Source organism: Argentina anserina, chromosome 2, assembly GCF_933775445.1.
Source record: "Argentina anserina chromosome 2, drPotAnse1.1, whole genome shotgun sequence".
Taxonomy (NCBI): domain Eukaryota; kingdom Viridiplantae; phylum Streptophyta; class Magnoliopsida; order Rosales; family Rosaceae; genus Argentina; species Argentina anserina.
In genome coordinates, this window is record NC_065873.1 from 29,195,290 (window position 1) to 29,213,379 (window position 18,090).

The window sequence follows — 18,090 nt, forward strand, 5'->3', positions numbered from 1 at the left end:
ATCACACGCGCGTAAAGAGTGAAAGAGTGGAAATATCTGGGGTTTTGGGAGGTGGGCGATGTTGCCAGTTGCCACGGTGGTTGTGTGGTTGCGTGATGTTCGTCATCGTCGGTGGTCCGGTTTAGCTTCTTGTTCTCTTTCGGTTACATCGTTTCTCTCTTGTTTCTTTTAGTGGGATCAAAAGGTCTTCTTCCTCACGAGATAGTGTGTTGAACTTAAAATAGTACTAACTTTAGCTAGTTTCCGACTTCAATACCGGTTGGTCTAATTGTGTATTACTTGCTTGAAAAAGATGCTCGTAATTGAAAGATTGTGACTTCAACTCAATATCAATGTAAAGATTAAGAAGAATTGAAGGCGTTGGATGTTTGCCGATGTATGAGTAATGATTTGAATTTCTTTGAAATTTTTGAGTTTTAAAATAGTGCTCGGTTATCGTGAGTTCAACAAGATAGTATATTTTTAACTATTGAAATTATAAACTTGGTGTACATAAATACTTAATAATTGATGATACATCTGGCGAGTCGCGACATTGTAACACAACTTCGGTTATTAACTATGTCAATAGACGTTTTTTCCGTTTATTTATCGGCGTTTCCGTCAAATTTTCTTTCATTCAACAATTTCAATTATTTGCAAGATGCTAAATTCAACATCCATATCCACAATGATTTGGATTATGGCACCAACCTTATACCCATGATGAATTAAGCCACCGGGTTTTGAAATGTGAGGTATAAACTTACGCTATAATCAAATCCCTAATAAGTTTTGATGAGTTGTGAGGTTTAGTTTGGTCTAACAGAAACATAAGCTAGATAGATAGAAGCTGGTAATGCAGACCCTTTCAGACATGACAACAAAGCTACTAACCTGTGAAGTCTTTAACTAAACACGTCCATATTTGCACTCCTCCTTCCACTTCGTCATGTCCACGTTTTCAACTACTACCTACCTCCCTCCCTCCACAACCTACAGCTAATTAGCCCCAACGCAAACACAACCTAAGCCCAACAAAGCCCAGAAAGACTAAACTTACCAGCTGGTGGTTACTGGTTAGCCGTTAGCGTAATAGCGTCTAAAAAACACTACTTAGCAAACAACCACCACCACCAATATCACCACCTTCCTTCTCTTCTTGTTCTTGTTCTTCTTCTGCAGGAACTTTCTCTTTGCTTGTTTTTTAGGGTGTTAGCGTACGCATATGGTCAAAACTATTAAAAAAGATAGAGAAACGGTATCGTATTGGAATATTATATTCAAGTTGGTGTTGATTATTCTCCCCCCTTCATTTCTTTTATTATTGGATTTTCGAGTTTTATATGATTACTATTAAACGAGTTGGTAACCGCTGCTCCAATCATAAGGAGGTTGGTCTTGTTTGGCAAGGAATTTAAATCTCTTGGGATTGCTGTTTGTCTCCGATTCTGGGAGATAGTCTCATAGTCTTTGCTTGCATAGACTTTTCCTACTTCAATTAAGCTCAACACAATTCATTTCCCAGAGCTTGCTTTCAGTTTCAGGTATTCTTTGGATAATTCACACTTTCTCTATGTTGCTGTTTTACCCTTTTCAAGTGTTGTTCAGTTGTTAGTTATAGATAGTGATCAAGCAGACTTATTTGTCATGGACTTTTTCGAGGTTGATTCTGTCTCTGATTAGTTAAAGATGCTTTCTTTAAGAGCTTGATTGTGTCTAATTAGTTAAAGATGCTTTCTTTTTAGCAGTAGTAAACAAGGGTTAAAGTACATGGGTGATTTGATTTTGAGTTCAGTTTGGATTTTCATCTAGTTTGGTTTCATGGGCTTAGGAGATTTATTTGGTGTGTTGTTCTTCAAGATTTATAAATTGATTCTGGTTGTTTGATTGCTTTGTGGTTGCTAAGTTTGACCTTTTTTTACATTAGTGTTTGATGAGTTTATTGTTTTTTTGTGTTAGGATTCTGTACTTCAGTAGTTGAAAATATATATAGATGGGAATTACCAATTCATACTGGTGATCCTGCCTTCAAGTTCTGATTAGTCGAGCTTTTGGACAAAGTGGAGGCAACAGACTATGGCTACATATTTCCAAAATTTAAGTAACCAAAATTTGTTGACCCCCTATCCAGGGGATGAGAAGCTTGCTTCTTATCCTGAACAGCCTAGTAACATGATGATGTATTTGAATCAAGCTTCATATCCTGGATCCTACACCGAGGTGTTGCCCGGCGGCTCTTTCTCCCCAAACAAATGCATTGAGTCTGATGGTGGTAGGAATGAAATGATGTTTATTCCACCTACAAGCGGCCCGGTCAGAGATTGTGTTGGTGGAGATTCATTGTTAGGGTCTCTTGATGGCAAACATGGTATGCAGGATCATGGATTGTCTCTTAGCCTTTCCACACAAATTCCACCTGCGGTTTCTGTTCCTTCATTTCAGTACCAGTATCTGAATTCAAGTCTCCCTTCGGTGTTGAGCACTTCTCAATTCCTAGGGAAGGGAGAATTCCAATGTAAAGGTGATGATTACAGCCAGAGTGACCTGTTTAGAAACTTTGAAAATTTGACATCCGGTCTATATGACTCACTCAAAACACAGAATCTCTCCAATCCTATGTGCCCTATGGTTCCCAAAGAAATGCAATCCGAAGCATACTTGTATGACTCATCAGGTTTGTCCAACTCTTTATCAAACACCAAGTACCTCAAGGCAGCTCAGCAATTGCTTGATGAAGTGGTAAATGTACGAAAGGCTTTGAATCAGTCTAGATCGAACAAACATCAAAGAACAGATGGCTCAAAAGAGAACAATGGGACAAATATGTCATCCGATCGTAGTGAGGCAAATGCTGTGTCATCAGTTGAGTTATCACCGGCAGAAAGGCAGGATTTGCAGAACAAAAAGACCAAACTTTTGTCCATGTTGGATGAGGTAAGACTAATAGCTAAGTATTTGTAAATTACTTTGCTATTATAATATGTTTGAGAGGACAAATAAATTGTTTGTGATAGAGTTGGTTTAATTCAAATTATTAGCCTGATCTTATAGTTTTCTTTTTTGGTGATCTGTACATATTTTATAAGATCAGTAAATGTCTAAATGTATGTCCTTGATGCAGGTAGATCGAAGATACAAGCACTACTACCATCAAATGCAAAATGTGGTGTCCTCTTTTGACAAGGCTGCTGGGAATGGCGCTGCAGCACCATATACAGCATTAGCTCTACAAGCTATTTCCCGTCATTTTCGTAGTTTGCATGATGCAATCAAGGGCCAGATTCAAGCGGCACAAAAAAGCCTGGGAGAGAAAGATGCTCCATCAGAAGCTCAAGGAGAAGTAATACCTCGCCTTCGTTACGTGGACCAGCAGCTCAGACAGCAAAGGGCATTGCAGCAGCATGGTGTAATGCAACATTCTTGGAGACCTCAAAGGGGACTTCCTGAAAGCTCTGTCACAATCCTTCGCGCTTGGTTGTTTGAACACTTCCTTCTCCCGTATGTAACTGGAAATATTTTCCACTTGCATGAATTCTTGAAATTGTTACCCCAACTTTTTACAAACTTCATGTCACTGATTCTTTCGAAATTTTGGTGTCAGGTACCCAAAGGATGCTGAAAAGGTTATGCTAGCAAGGCAGACAGGGTTAACCAGAAACCAGGTAAGGTCAATTATAGCTTTCTTACAGTTTGATCACCACTATATATTCTGTAATGGTTTCTTAACATCCATTTGTATTGTAATTGGGATTCGATAATTAGTTGGCTGAAAATGTGAACATGGATCCACTGTGACTTGTGAAACCTTACATTATTCTCTTTTCAAATTTTTAATAATAATAATTACCTAACATTATTCTTGTTTAGGTTGCCAATTGGTTTATTAATGCAAGGGTACGTCTTTGGAAGCCGATGATTGAGGAAATGTACAAAGAAGAATTTGGGGAAGACATGGATTCAAAATCTTCACCAGAAAATAGGCTAAAAGAAGCAAGAGTTGAATTTTCATCGGAGGATAGGAGAGATGAGTTACAGGAAAGCCTGATGTCTGCGACAGCTGATAGTGTCGAACCAGGCCAATTGCATGACTCAAAGTCTGGAATAACAAAGTTACAAGATCATGATCAAAGGCTTAATGCAGACAACCGCAGTGTTTATCTGAATCCCAACGAGAATGCAGTTGCTACATATAATATGTCAGGGTTGGGGAATGCAGTTGGTAATGAGGTCTCTCTTGCATTGGAGTTGCGGCACTGTGAGGAACGTGATGGATTTCCAGCACCTAATGTATCCGAAATAAGAGGTAATGATCCAGAAGGGTCTTTAGATTGTTACTATGGAGAACCAGGGCAGCAGCAATACAGGTTTGGCAATTCACACCTGCTACATGATTTTGTAGTCTGAAGAAACTGAAGAACATAAATGGGAATTCTTGTTTTGTTGCTTTAGCTGTGCTGAATTCGATTGCTTATAGCTCGAGAACATTGAAGCTGCTAGCAACGGAATTAGATGTAGATGCGTGTATCGTACCAACATGTAATATAACAGAGATTGGTGATGAATCCCTAGTCCTAGTCATATATGTAAAGAAAAATTGTAAAGATAAGATGAAGGAATATCTTGTGCATTCCATAAATAAGGTACTTGAACATTGCACTATGCATAAGTGCTCCATGTCTAGTAGTCTCATTTGGAAATAGATGTGATACAAGAAGTGCTTATTTTTATGTGAATAAAGATCATCTAGCTAAGAGTTTACTTCAGAATTTACCTCAAATCTTCAACAATGTAATCGTTTCTTTTGGACAGTTAATCTAACATTCTAACATGTTTTCAGGTTTGCTTCTTTAACCATTGTTTCTTCTCTCCCCTCCCTAAGAAGAACTCAGTGGCAAGCTTTAGAACTTGGGAATGAGTAGTAGAATGACAGTGACACTATGCATCCAACTGATCCAAGGATTTGATATTTCTGATGGATCTCTTTGTGCATTTGCAACCAGATTGTCCCAAAAACAAAAGGGTACCCTTTTATTTTGGACAGAGTTGGAAGGTGATTATCCCAAAGCATAATCACGGGAAACAGTAGTGAGTTCTGGCGCAAATTTTAGATTTGAAATCTACTGGGATGGTTGATGATGCAGGGTTTGCAGAGAGAGAGAGAGAGAGAGAGACAGAGTGACAGAGACAGACACAGCTTTAATCATAGTAATAGGAGAAAGGACTGTAGGCCTTTAGGGCCCAATTGAATAGCAAAGCTACAAAAGCAGAAGAATCAGAGAGTGACAACTGGTGAGGAGGCCAAAGGAACAAAGATGGCAATGATTACTAGCCATTCACAAATAGACCATCCAAAAATAGAATCAATCCCACCCAGAAAACCAAGAATTAGTACCCAATCCCCAATTAATTAGCTGCACAAGAACCCACCTTCATTTACAGTTCAGTAACCATTACAATGTGCTCTCATTATCTAGCAGGAAAAAAAAAAGATTGATATTCCCATATGTTTAGAGGCTCAGAAGCTGACAATCCTAGAACTGGGAGTGTGCAAAAGACAGCACACTTTTTTCTCTGCCTTTTACAGAATGCAGTGTGTATCAGACTAGTGAATAGAACAATATTCATTTTTGACATTGCCCTGTGAATCTGTGAAATGTTGCACCATACACTGTTGAAGAGAGAGAGGGGAGATGAAAGAAGCCTCCTTTTGAGTTTCCCAAAGAAATGTGAGCATTGCATTGCAGGACAACTAAAGCTGGAAGCTTGATGGTGCTTTTGCTCTTGGGGTCCAGCTTTCTCCTGTCATTTTCTGAGATTTAACTTAGCCAATTAACTTGGTTTCTTTTGAAGAACTAGCACACGTCTATGTTTTATAGCTTCTTGCTGCTTGGATTAGACCTGTACATGTTAGGACAAGACATGTATATAGAGAGGGAGAGAATCATTGCTTCAACAAAATTAAAGGCAATGTTTGAATTCACAGATTGGTGCTTGCCATGCTTGTATAACTAGCTAGGTAGGTCTTCCTTCTTTCCTCTACCAATCAGGTTTGGTATTAGTAGCCCCATTAATCTAATTAATCAATTTTGCATCTTGTTTTCATCTCACTTCATCCCTTTCACTGTTGATCATCAATTCAGTTTTGTCATGGGTCATCTCAGCCCAGCTTGTACATTCTCATAACCTGGTTGGGTTTTCCTCTGCTGTCCCATCAAAAGGTTTTCTCTTTGAGCATCTGATTCAGTAATTACTAATTACTGCACCTTTCATCTTAACGGGTCAAAGTTCCTTGTTTTCAGTCTTTCAGATAAGCTTTCTTCTTGAATGCTAGGTCTCACCCACCTTCCCTATTTCACATTGATTTCTTCTTCTGTCCATTCCTAGATTTGCTAATGTCTTTCCTTTACAACTTGACATAGACATGTTACCATTGCTGTGTATCACAAGTTAATTGACAGCAGTTTTAAATTTTGGTACCTTTAAGCCTTCAACTTCAGGTCTCCAATGGTTTCACAAGACTCACCCCCAAACCAAGCCTCAGGTGTTCTCCACCACTTCATTGTCTCAGACTCCATGGCTGCCCAAAACCACATGGAAAACCAACACCAGCTTGGTGCTGCTTACTCTAATTTTAGAACCAACACTAGCACATTACCTCAGTCTGTTGGTCTACTTCCCAGCATTCATTCTCTTGAGGAGAGAATGTCTAGATCACTAGACCTTCTCCATGCTCCTCCAACTGTTGCAGCAGAGGGGTCAGATCATATGAGCCACACAAGGCTTCTAATGGATCAGCACCAAGCACTCTCACTGTCCCTTGGCTCACAGATGTTTCTTGCTCCTAATTCACATTCTGCTCATTATGCAAGTGATGACTACTCGTTCATGGGAAATGCGCTTGCTTCGTCTTCGAGCTTGATGAATCCGCAGTCTTTGGCAGCAGTAATTGGGAATTCAAGATATCTGAAGCCAACTCAGTCACTGTTAGAGGAGATAGTTAGTGTTGGTGGAAAGTCAGTTGATATCAGCAGTGAAAAACAAGCAGGGAAGATGTATGGTGGAGGTAGGAAAGGTTCAATAAGCCTTTGTTCTCAATTGAAAGCAGAGTTGTGTAACAATGGCCTCATATCAGCTGACAGACATGAATTCCAAGCGAAAATCGCAAACCTCATCACCTTGCTGGAAGAGGTAGTGCATTGTGTTTATTATGCATTATCTTGATTCTTAGTTAATTTGTTGGAATGATTTTTCTTAATTAAACTATTATGTATGATGCATTTGGTTTGCTACTTTGGTCAGGTTGAGGACAGATGTGAGAAGTACTACCATCAAATGGACGAAGTGATGCAATCATTTGAGATGGTAGTAGGTGCAGGAGCAGCCAAGTCTTACACAGCTCTGGCTCTCAAGGCAATGTCCAGGCACTTTGGCAGTTTAAGGGATGCCATAATGTCACATATATATGCAGAAAAGCGAAAGTTGATGCCTGATTTTCCGAAAGTGAGCAGCGGACTAGCACAACTCAGCTTGCTAGATCGAGAGAGTAGACAAAAGAGAATGTCGCTCCAACAGATTGGGGTTATTCATAGCCAAAGGCAAGCAGCTTGGAGACCTATCAGAGGGTTGCCTGAGACCTCAGTGGCAATTCTCCGCACTTGGCTTTTTGAACACTTTCTTCATCCGTAAGTTATAATCCCCAATCGAATTAGTAACTTGCCCTTTCCTTGAGGTTTGATTCAAATTAACTTGACTGGTAATGGTGCATTTACTCATGGTGCAGTTATCCAAATGACTCTGAGAAGCTAATGCTGGCATCACAAACAGGCCTGTCCAAGAACCAAGTAATACTGTCTATTCCTTGATCTCATAACATGCCATCATCGTAATAATTTCATATAGTTAGTCTGACTGTGATCATTGTCGATATGTTCATGGAATCGATGTCTGTTTCAGGTTTCAAATTGGTTCATAAATGCAAGGGTTCGACTTTGGAAACCTATGATAGAGGAAATGTACAGAGAAGAATTTGCAGATTCTTCACAAGATAATCCAGTAGCTAGTAATTCCATGACCGGTGAAAGCAACACAGATCACACAGATGATTAGAGCAGAGAAGAATTAGATTGGACTGTCATTTTCAAGTGTTGGCAATAATTTCAAGTGTGGAGTTCAGTGTTGAGAGTTACCAACCTAGAAAGAGTTAGAAGGTTGTTTTGTGAAGTTGATCAGCGACTCTTGGAAAGTCGAGGGGTTGTTTACATGTACTTTGAACTACTAATTATATTTGATTTTGGAGCTCATGTTAGTATTGAGTAGAATTATTTGTATTAAGACTAAATGCTGAAGATCACAAAGTGATAACTGCAGGCGAGAAACAAAGATACATAAACACCTAAAGAACCTATTGCAAAATGAAAAAAACTATTAATAATGCTAGTAAGAGATTACATATTCTGCTCTTACCATTCCCTCTATGAACTACATCTTTCTTTTTCAAAAGCAAGTTGCTTGTCAATCTGAATGTCACTTTGATCCTGGTTTACCTGGCTCTACAACCACAGAAGCTTCAATTTTGGTGTTGAATCCTGCCTTCTGGTGTTTGATGGTGGTATCCCAGATGTCACATAGTAGCATGTACCAAGCAAGCCACATTCTCAGAATACCAAGAGGGAAGCCAAAAAATCCTCTACTCGTCAGGGTTTTTCATTATATCATATTTACACACCTGGGACATAACCAGCAACTTGTATCCCTTTATCTACTTCTCACACTCCTCCTGGACTTGACCATCTGCAAATTAAAGAGAAGATGTGCCATTAGCTCATTTGAACGTTTCAAGGATCTAGTACTTGCATAGATGCAAAGTCAAGTTTAAAAGTCCTACCGGCAAGAGTAATTGCCAGATTCGCTTGAGTATCTGCCTCAGAATTTTTCTCCTATACAGGTATACAAGAACATGTCAGGATGTTATAAGCATCCCCAATGAGGCAGTAAACTTGACAGATATGAAGGCAGATTTTATACACGCATGCAATAAACAAACAAGATTATCCACAAAAATACCGAGACAAATAGAAGTAAATTTTCTCACCCTAAGAACATGATTGATCTTGAAGGAAACAAATCTATCCTTAAGTTTCTTCACTTCTTGATACAAAGTAGACAAGTTCTGGTTTTTCACCTGCCATAAACCCTGAACCTGTACCAGTAACCTTTTTATCAGTTGAATATATAATAAGAGATTGTCTTACCTAAGATGCCATCTCAGTACGCCAACCAATATATTTGTTAACAGGGTCCAAGGGTTCATGAAAATTACTTAAAACAGAAAAGGCATGCAAGAACAATAATCGAAGACCATGAATTAGAGATAACACAAACTACATAACCAACCTGCATGCAGACGAGTTTGGAGTCACCTTGGACGAAAATCCTGGAAAACCCTTTTTCCAGTGCATGTTTCAACCCTAAAATAATAGCTCGGTACTCGGCAACATTACAGGTTGCAACACCCAGACCTTCACGTAGTTTACAGATCTAAAAGAAATACATGGTCAGGACTACAAAAGACACAAATGAACAAATATAAAACTCACAAGATAAAGTTTATACCAAGGTTCCATCATCCGCTTGCAGTACAGCTCCAGCACCAGCTGCTCCAGGATTTCCTTTTGATGCACCATCAAATTTAAGAGTACAGCCCTACAATTGTAGCATGGGACACATTAGTCTTATATTCTTTTTTCCCTTTTTGTTAAATAGAGAGAGTGGCTAGGTGGGGGCATACAACACATCTTCTTATTATGATTACAGAGTTCCAGATAAATAATCACTTGGACTTGAACTTACACGGCCGGAAGGGGGAACTTCAACATCAGTCTTTTTCTTGGCCTGCTTTCCCGAAGGCGTATCTGATATAGAAGTTGAACCAGCTACTTCCTACAAGCATTTGAAATTGTTTACACTCAATGCAGCCATATGAAAGGCCATCGACACATATCCTTTCAGGAATGAATCATACTATAATCAACTAACGACAGCAGTATGTTGTAGCCACATCACATACAGCGATGAACTTAAGATCGAAAAAGATAAATCACAGCGACACAACATGGCTAACAACGCCATAGAACACGATAAAAGTTTTCACTAATCAGAAATACACGGTTCTCTACAGTCTTGAACAACAACATTAGGAGGTTCTTATGATTCTAAAACTCACCACATTTTCTGATTCAGCCTCTTGTTGGGATCTCTTTTTGGCTGCAGTCTTACCAGACATTTCCACTTCCGAAGCTGCCGGATCCTATAATGCCAAACAAAATCACATCACATTAACACCGAAACACAGTACATTACAGCCTAAGCCCTAAACAAGTATTCCTCTTTGCTCAAATCTAAACATTTCTCATAAATTAAACAGCTTACTTGAAGAGGGCACTCCACAAGCTTGCCAAAAAGCCCATCTTCCATATCCTCAACCGAAATCGTATAAAGTGCATTCTTAAGTCCACAAGAAGCAAGATACTTCTCATCCTTCTTCCTTAAAGAGCACCCTTTATACACACTCACAGGAGGATCACGGATCTACCACAAACCCAATTCAAACAAACATCATAAAAAATCAAAACTTTACTTCAAAAATTCAATTTAAAATTTAGGGTTTAGGGTTTAGTGAAATTACCGACGAGCCTTGCTGAGCTTGGCAATCAGCGAAGCTCTTATAGACGCCGATGACGTTCCCTTTCCGGACGACGTAGAATGCGTCCTTCTCCTGGTCCATAGCTGACTTCTTCTTCTTCTTCCGCGGCCGAGGCGACGCCGCTTTGGTTTGAGACGAGTAGAGCTGAGTTCGGAATCTTGAAACCGCCGATTCGAAGGTGGTTAGGTTCACACCGGCGGAGACGGTCAATTTTCGGTTGCAAGGTTGGTACAGAGCACCCGTCGTCCCAAAGGAACGACCTGTCGTCCGGAGAAACACTGCGGCGAATGACGAGACCTGCGACAAGCAGTTCATTCTACGCCGTTTTTTTTGTGTAGTGTAGCTGTGAAAATGTGGAGGTTTTGAACCTTCGGGTTTTCCGGCGGGTTTTAATTATGTTCCAGTGTAGTGATCAGTTTTGTGTCGTTTTTTATATCCAAAAAAAATTAAATAAATAAAACTCCAATAAAGTTTCTGACCATTTGGTTTAAAGGCTTATAAATTTGTGCATTTCGAACTTTTAACCAGCAAGTTTGTGAGGTTTTAAAGCTCGTGCACTTTTGAATTTTTTTTAAATGTGCATTTTTAAACTTTTAACTAACAAGTTCCAGAGGTTTTAGAATCTTACACTTTCGATTCTTAAATCTCATCAATTTGTGGTTGATATAGCATTATATCAATACTAGTCTCGTTCACACGATCAGTAGCTAATCATAAAATACATACTCAACTATCATTGGATTTACATCAAATGGTTGAAAACTAAATAACTCAACTTTAAAAAGATTCTCATCATTCTTAGATGAATGAGGATGTAAATTTAATGGTAATTGAGCATGAGTTTCATAATCAGCTACTGACTATGTGAACATGATTGATATCAATATTGACATTTACATTTATTTCGAGACATCGAAATAAAAATAGTTCATTGTGTCTTTCAAATCGAACAATCAACAGGTCTTAATAAATAGGAAGTCACGCATTTTTCTTTCATAACCTATGATACTAAAGGGCGAAATCCATTGAGGGCTCGAGTCTCAACTTTCATCAGTTTGTGATCAAAAACTTTAAAAATTAAACAAAAAAAAAATAACGAAAAAAAAAACTGAAAACACGACCTGTCGTGTGCAGAACGCGCGAGATAAGTGCAAAAACGACCATTAAATAGAGTCGGAAATTGAAACTCGAAGAAGCAAAGTCCGATGATGATGAGCTTCACTCTGATTCCCTCCTCACCTCTACTTCACCACCAACCCTATCTCTCATGGCCTCTCCCCAACCCTAGCCACCGCCCTATTTCATCTCACGCTCTCAAATACGACGCCCGCGCTTCCGCCACCGTCGTCGTACGAGCCGTCGCCGACGGCGTCGGCTTCGTGTCGCCAAACGACTCGTCGTTTGAGGACGACGCGGCGGTGGTTGAGGCTGAGGAAGAAGGAATTGGAGAGGTTGATGGAGCTGCGGAGAGTAAATCGGAGGAGAAGGATTTGCTGCCGTCGCCGAGGTACAAGAAGAAGAAGAAGAACGATGAGAACGAGCTGGAGAATCGGTTCAAGCTGAGGAACGGGAAGGAGGTAAAAATTTAGTTTTTACTGTTAACTGTTTACTATGGCATTGGATTTTTTTACTTCTTTTACTTTTAGAAAGGTAAAGATATTTATTTCCTGTTCTTGCTAGGTAAATGATGTGTGATACTACATTTTTCCCCAGATATTTGAAGAAAAAGCCTACATTGTTGGTGTTGAACTGAAACGAAGTTCGCCGGATTTGTTTGGAGTAGAGGAGTCACTTAATGAACTGACCCAGCTAGCTGATACTGCTGGACTAATGGTTGTTGGTTCAACATATCAGAAGTGAGTAATTCTCGATGATCAGATTGTTTTGTTGCTAGTATATAGCTATTTTCAACCTAGCTTAGTTAGCTTAAATTGCTTGTGTTGTACTTAACGCAGACTAGCAAATCCGAATCCAAGGTCGTACATTGGATCCGGCAAGGTTGCAGAAATCAAGACTGCAATTCAGGCATTGGGTGTTGAGACTGTGATATTTGATGATGAGCTCTCTGCAGGGTATGGAACATAATGACATTATAGTTGTTTCATACGTGTATGTGATTCCGTTGAGATAGATTTCTACGAAATTTTATTTTGCATTAGAAGATTTTTAACCAGAATTGAACTGTCTTTTCTTGGGCATTGATATAATAGTTGTTTAGATTTCACCTGCTTATCCTGAATCCTTCATAAAATTTTATCAGCAGATATGTGTTTATCATACACAACCTTCACTCATTAGTCATCATCAACAATGCCATATTCTTGACAGCTATATAGATCTTTAGATGACCAACTTCTTTTTAATTTGTAGGAAAGATTAGGCTCGGTATGATGAGCCTTGATGACACACATTTTGTACTCTTGAGATTCTTTTTCGTTTTTTTTTAATTATTCAAGTGTTACTATTCTAGGCAATTACGCAATTTGGAAAAGGCTTTTGGTGGAGATGTTAGAGTTTGTGACCGCACTGCCCTCATTCTTGATATTTTCAACCAGCGGGCAGCAACACATGAAGCAGCTCTTCAGGCACTTTATTATTCTTGTTTAATTAGTAGTTCTACTTTATTCATTTCCATTTAAAGCTACCTTAAATACGAACTGGTGATAGTTGGAAGTTTCACCTCCTTTTGGGTGTTTTAAGTTGTTCATCACTAAAACTATTATATTTCCAGAATTCTCACAGTAATGATTGTGATGTTTCTAGGTTGCATTGGCACAGATGGAGTACCAGCTACCTCGATTAACAAAAATGTGGACGCATCTTGAGCGCCAATCAGGAGGTCAAGTGAAGGGTATGGGTGAGAAACAAATTGAAGTGGATAAACGTATCTTACGTGCTCAAGTGAGGCCTCATAATCGAATCATCATTATTCCAATATGATTTGTCTTAATAATACAGTTATTTCTATATCAATATTAGACCGTAGGTTCTTTTCTGTTAAAAAAGCAATTGTCTCTTGAAATTGATTTGCCTACAAACATGTTTGGGATGCTAGATTGGTTCTCTCAAGTCAGAGCTAGATTCTGTTAGGAAGCATAGAAAGCAGTACCGGAATCAGCGGCGTTCAGTACCAGTCCCAGTGGTATCCTTGGTAAGTAAATACGTACCATCATAGATTCAAAATTTATAGAGGGTTCTACTTCTACCTGTTGTTGATGCTGTACATGTAATGCTTTGGGAAACTTAGGTTGGGTACACCAATGCTGGAAAGAGTACTCTCTTAAATCAATTGACTGGAGCCAATGTGTATGCCGAGGATCAATTATTTGCAACACTAGATCCAACCACAAGAAGGGTTCAGGTACGATCACACTCGAGGAATCTCATAATATAGCACGAGTATGAGTTCTTAACCATCTAAATTACTGAACAGTACAGTGACTTTACCTAGTTTCACAAGGTCGCATGTATTGCAAAGCTTGATTGGGATGTGATACTCTTTGTTTCTTTGCGTGATTATGATTTATGAACTAATATCAATGGCCTATAGGCCAGATTTTGGGGTTTATGTCATTGTTGTATCTTCTACGACAGAAACATCAGGACTTCATTGATATGCCCATATAATCTATGTAAAATCATTTCAAGTTTTCCTATTGCTATGCTAGTATCCTGCGCAACTTTTTAATATGTTATATGTTGAATAATTTGTGGAATGTTATATTCTTGTTTCAATCTTTTCCAGATGAAGAATGGGAAAGAATTTCTCCTTACAGATACTGTTGGTTTCATTCAGAAGTTACCTACTACAGTGGTAAGATATTTGACCAATTTATTGATAAGTTACCACCACTTGTGCAGTTTAATTATATCCCCTTGTTCATTTTGGACTTTACTGCTAGAGACAAGGTTTTTGATGAATGGCAATCCAATTCCAGAGTCAAGCTGATAATTTCTTTCACTTATTTTTGTCAACTGCATCTTACAGGTTGCTGCCTTCAGAGCAACTCTCGAGGAGATATCAGAGTCAGCATTACTGGTGCATGTGGTTGATATCAGGTACAGAGTGGCCACCTATTAAAATGATACATTCATGGCAACAGACATCGAGTACTTATTATATTGCTATCAACTTCAGTCATCCACTGGCTGAGCAACAGATGGAAGCTGTGGACAGAGTTTTGTCAGAACTAGATGTGTCTGCAATACCAAGGTTGATGGTGTGGAACAAGGTACAGTCAATTCTTTTGGTGTTTCAGTAAGTTGACAATGTATCGCATCACCTTACCTGCTGAATGTGCGAAAAGATTTTTGTAGTCAGATCATTATATTAGATGGGAAGCTATTCTGTTGATTCCATTTAGACTACTGAACAAATGATTGGCATGGTAATTGTCATGTTAATTTTAAATTCCTAGATTATATTCTCTACAGTATATGTAATGTACTAGCTTTAGTTCCTCTAATTTATGTGCACCCTTGATGATAGATAGCTACATTTTGCAGGTTGATAAGGTGAGCGATCCTGACAGCATTAGAAAAGAAGCAGAAAAGAGAGATGATGTTGTTTGCATATCTGCTCTGAGTGGCCAGGGCTTAAATGATTTCTGCAGTGCAGTCCAGGAGGCATTGAAGGTACTTGTGCTTGTTCCTCCGTCACATTTTCAACTCGAGTATTGTCTATGTATACAAAGTTAATGATCAGAATGTCTTTTATTTAACAGGATTCTATGGTATGGGTGGAAGCCTTGATCCCTTTTGAACAAGGAGAGCTTCTTAGTACCATACATAAGGTTGGAATCGTGGAGAAAACAGTAAGTATCCGGTGAATGTTGATTACTTTCTTTTTTCCTACAATCTTTTTTTTTCCTTCTTTTCTGAAATTTTCTCAAGTGTTGGAATTACATATTATTTTCAAGTCCTAACATTCTCTATATCTATAGGAATATACTGAACATGGTACACTGATTAAGGCACACGTACCTCTACGGTTTGCCAGGCTACTAACACCATTGAGGCAATTGTGTGTACACAATCTTGATTTTCTACAAGCAATATCCAATACGGCTTCCAAGTCTCATATTTGATTCCCGGTGATAGAAATTGTAAATAATGTTGTACACATGGTCTTGTATCTTGTTACTAAACAAGTGACGGTCTAATAGATTATCAGGAGTAATTTACAGCATTTAGGGTCATATTTGATTTCTTGTTACATCATTAATATCTTGCACCATTGAAGCATTCAAACACCTATACAAAATCAACAATGTGACACCAATAATGTCAGAATGTATTCACCAGATACGCGGTTTCATATTGTTGTGTTGTTATCTTTGCCATTTTCTGTAAAAATGATGCTCCAAAACTCCAGGCTCAGGTTCAAAGGTGAAGCTATTCCAGATTCGTATGTTCAGCACTGGCATTTCACCAAACGAACAAGTCACCTGCCCATATAAGGAATGAGGGGTCTTCCAATATGGCAATAGTGACGTGAAGAAGATTCGGGCCCATGGAAAATAATGTAATAGAACTTGTACTTGCACCGGAGCAGGTAATACCAGAAAGGCAGAAACACGAATACTTTGACATTTTCTTGGACTCTTGGGTCGTGTATCCACATTAGGTATGTCAGAGAGGAATTGGTAGAGGAGTGGTTCTATTGGTTCTCGATCTATCAAGCTCTATAAATTGCCATGGTGCGAAATAGTAAACCAGACACTTAACTTGGACTTGAGAAATCTTGAAAAATATTCAATGGCAGTCTTCAAAGTAACTTGTATGGCTCTTGTGGCAATAACATACTCAGCGACACTCTGCCTAGCTCACCCGGTAGGTTTCAACTTTGGCTGGGGATGGGGCAGTCCCGGTGGCAATGGCGGTCACGGTGGAAACAGTGGCAGTGGTGGAGGAGGGAACTCTGGTCTTTCTCCCGAATACTATCACTCCTCATGCCCTCAAGCTAATGACATTGTCATGTCTGTGTTGCACAAGGCCATTGCAAACAATCCAAGAGTGGCTGCTTCTTTGCTTAGGCTTCACTTCCATGATTGCTTTGTTCAGGTCTGTATCAGTATTGTTCACTATGATTTGGCTCTAGTAGCAGTACTGCTTGTTATACTAATTGCAAATGTGTATGGCTAATTTATGAGATTATATTTCGACAGGGTTGTGATGCATCTGTTCTGCTGGACGACAGCGCGACAGTTTCGAGTGAAAAGAATTCTGGTCCAAACAAGAACTCACTTAGAGGGTTTGAAGTGATAGATGAGATCAAGGCCAAGTTAGAAGAAGCATGCCCTCATACTGTTTCTTGTGCTGACATTCTTGCCCTATCTGCTAGAGGCTCCACAGTACTAGTAAGCAGTCTTTTATTAACTAAGCCTCAGTTAATTTTGATAAACTTGATCATCCAAGAATTTTACTAACTAATCAAGTTTGCATGAACAGAGTGGTGGACCGAATTGGGTGTTACCACTAGGAAGAAGGGACTCGACGACTGCAAGTTTAAGTGGCTCGAACAGAAACATTCCTGCACCAAATTCCACTCTTTCAACCCTCTTAAACTTCTTCCAGCGTCAAGGCCTCGATGAAGTAGACCTTGTTGCACTCTCAGGTACTGAATTTCACCTCGCCGACCTTGTTTATATATCATTTTTTCATTAACATTTGTTCATGCAGGAGGGCATACTATTGGTATTGCAAGGTGTGTGACATTCAAGCAGAGGCTATACAACCAAAACGGGAACAACCAACCTGACTCTACTCTTGAAAGATCCTACTTATTTGGTTTGAAATCAGTTTGCCCTAGATCAGGTGGTGACAACAACATAAGTCCCTTGGACTTTGCTTCTCCCGCAAGATTTGACAATACGTACTTCAAGCTCATACTTTTGGGAAAGGGACTTCTTACTTCGGACCAAGTGCTTCTCACCGGGAACAAGGGGAAGACCATGGAGCTGGTCAAGAGCTTTTCGGATAATGAGGGCCTCTTCTTCCAGCACTTTGCTAAGTCTATGGTTAAGATGGGGAACATAAGTCCTCTTACTGGGCTTAAGGGTCAAGTTAGGAAGAACTGTCGCCGAGTTAATTAAGTACTTAACTAAGAAGCACTAGCTTCTTAAATTTTATGTGCTGAATAATTCAGAACTGTTAACTTGGTGTGTTCTATAGACTTCAATTCCTGTAAACCAATGGAGATTTGGATTGAATGAGAATTTTCAACCAACCACTATGGTTAATTACTTAGATAAGCCGTAACTTAACTTTAGCAAGCTGCAGAACAAAACCAAATCCTCAAGCACTTTCCCAGTTTCCACTTTCGGCTTTTTTTTTTTTCTTTCTTTCAATACAGAAAAGCTAAGCACATTGTAATCCAAAAGTTAAGCACATCTTAATCAAAGAAA

General features: G+C 39.1%; 5 protein-coding genes across 5 annotated transcripts; 4 read left to right on the forward strand and 1 right to left on the reverse strand.

Moving 5' to 3' along the window:
• Positions 1-1,160: 1,160 nt before the first annotated feature.
• On the forward strand, positions 1,161-4,674 carry LOC126782619 (BEL1-like homeodomain protein 3). Its single transcript, XM_050507900.1, is given in 6 exon segments — positions 1,161-1,526; positions 1,942-2,916; positions 3,104-3,480; positions 3,584-3,644; positions 3,850-4,339; positions 4,342-4,674. Coding segments are annotated over 5 exon segments (1,818 nt in total). The 5' UTR covers positions 1,161-1,526; positions 1,942-2,058; the 3' UTR covers positions 4,374-4,674.
• Positions 4,675-6,127: 1,453 nt separating this feature from the next.
• On the forward strand, positions 6,128-8,163 carry LOC126782620 (BEL1-like homeodomain protein 11). The gene is made up of 4 exons (XM_050507902.1): positions 6,128-7,170; positions 7,282-7,664; positions 7,763-7,823; positions 7,936-8,163. The coding sequence occupies exons 1-4, from the start codon at positions 6,487-6,489 to the stop codon at positions 8,086-8,088; spliced, it is 1,281 nt and encodes a 426-aa protein (XP_050363859.1). The 5' UTR covers positions 6,128-6,486; the 3' UTR covers positions 8,089-8,163.
• A 174-nt stretch (positions 8,164-8,337) lies between these two features.
• On the reverse strand, positions 8,338-11,071 carry LOC126782621 (uncharacterized). Its single transcript, XM_050507903.1, has 9 exons — positions 10,667-11,071; positions 10,411-10,569; positions 10,205-10,288; positions 9,832-9,921; positions 9,595-9,684; positions 9,376-9,519; positions 9,074-9,181; positions 8,867-8,918; positions 8,338-8,772 (listed from the first exon to the last, which is right to left on the reverse strand). The coding sequence occupies exons 1-9, from the start codon at positions 10,997-10,999 to the stop codon at positions 8,741-8,743; spliced, it is 1,092 nt and encodes a 363-aa protein (XP_050363860.1). The 5' UTR covers positions 11,000-11,071; the 3' UTR covers positions 8,338-8,740.
• An 815-nt stretch (positions 11,072-11,886) lies between these two features.
• On the forward strand, positions 11,887-16,014 carry LOC126783051 (uncharacterized). The gene is made up of 13 exons (XM_050508433.1): positions 11,887-12,261; positions 12,398-12,540; positions 12,640-12,756; positions 13,155-13,269; positions 13,448-13,585; positions 13,740-13,835; positions 13,932-14,045; positions 14,430-14,498; positions 14,673-14,743; positions 14,823-14,916; positions 15,191-15,319; positions 15,409-15,498; positions 15,628-16,014. The coding sequence occupies exons 1-13, from the start codon at positions 11,890-11,892 to the stop codon at positions 15,769-15,771; spliced, it is 1,692 nt and encodes a 563-aa protein (XP_050364390.1). The 5' UTR covers positions 11,887-11,889; the 3' UTR covers positions 15,772-16,014.
• Positions 16,015-16,417: 403 nt separating this feature from the next.
• Positions 16,418-17,926, forward strand: LOC126782086 (peroxidase 9). Its single transcript, XM_050507249.1, has 4 exons — positions 16,418-16,747; positions 16,852-17,043; positions 17,135-17,300; positions 17,366-17,926. Exons 1-4 carry the CDS (start codon positions 16,442-16,444, stop codon positions 17,776-17,778), a joined length of 1,077 nt encoding a protein of 358 aa, XP_050363206.1. The 5' UTR covers positions 16,418-16,441; the 3' UTR covers positions 17,779-17,926.
• The last annotated feature ends 164 nt before the right edge of the window (positions 17,927-18,090 follow it).

Coding starts and splice junctions, on each gene's coding strand:
- LOC126782621 (XM_050507903.1), bottom strand. CDS start 10,999: ATGAACTGCTTGTCGCAGGTCTCGTCATTCGCCGCAGTGTTTCTCCGG. Junction 9,182..9,375: donor CCAAACTCGTCTGCATGCAG/GTTGGTTATGTA, acceptor TTACTGGTACAG/GTTCAGGGTTTATGGCAGGT. Junction 8,773..8,866: donor TCTGGCAATTACTCTTGCCG/GTAGGACTTTTA, acceptor TTTAATTTGCAG/ATGGTCAAGTCCAGGAGGAG.
- LOC126782620 (XM_050507902.1), top strand. CDS start 6,487: ATGGTTTCACAAGACTCACCCCCAAACCAAGCCTCAGGTGTTCTCCAC. Junction 7,171..7,281: donor TCATCACCTTGCTGGAAGAG/GTAGTGCATTGT, acceptor TACTTTGGTCAG/GTTGAGGACAGATGTGAGAA. Junction 7,665..7,762: donor TTTGAACACTTTCTTCATCC/GTAAGTTATAAT, acceptor CTCATGGTGCAG/TTATCCAAATGACTCTGAGA.
- LOC126782086 (XM_050507249.1), top strand. CDS start 16,442: ATGGCAGTCTTCAAAGTAACTTGTATGGCTCTTGTGGCAATAACATAC. Junction 16,748..16,851: donor TCCATGATTGCTTTGTTCAG/GTCTGTATCAGT, acceptor ATATTTCGACAG/GGTTGTGATGCATCTGTTCT. Junction 17,044..17,134: donor CTAGAGGCTCCACAGTACTA/GTAAGCAGTCTT, acceptor TTGCATGAACAG/AGTGGTGGACCGAATTGGGT.
- LOC126783051 (XM_050508433.1), top strand. CDS start 11,890: ATGATGATGAGCTTCACTCTGATTCCCTCCTCACCTCTACTTCACCAC. Junction 12,541..12,639: donor GTTGGTTCAACATATCAGAA/GTGAGTAATTCT, acceptor TACTTAACGCAG/ACTAGCAAATCCGAATCCAA. Junction 15,320..15,408: donor CAGTCCAGGAGGCATTGAAG/GTACTTGTGCTT, acceptor TTTATTTAACAG/GATTCTATGGTATGGGTGGA.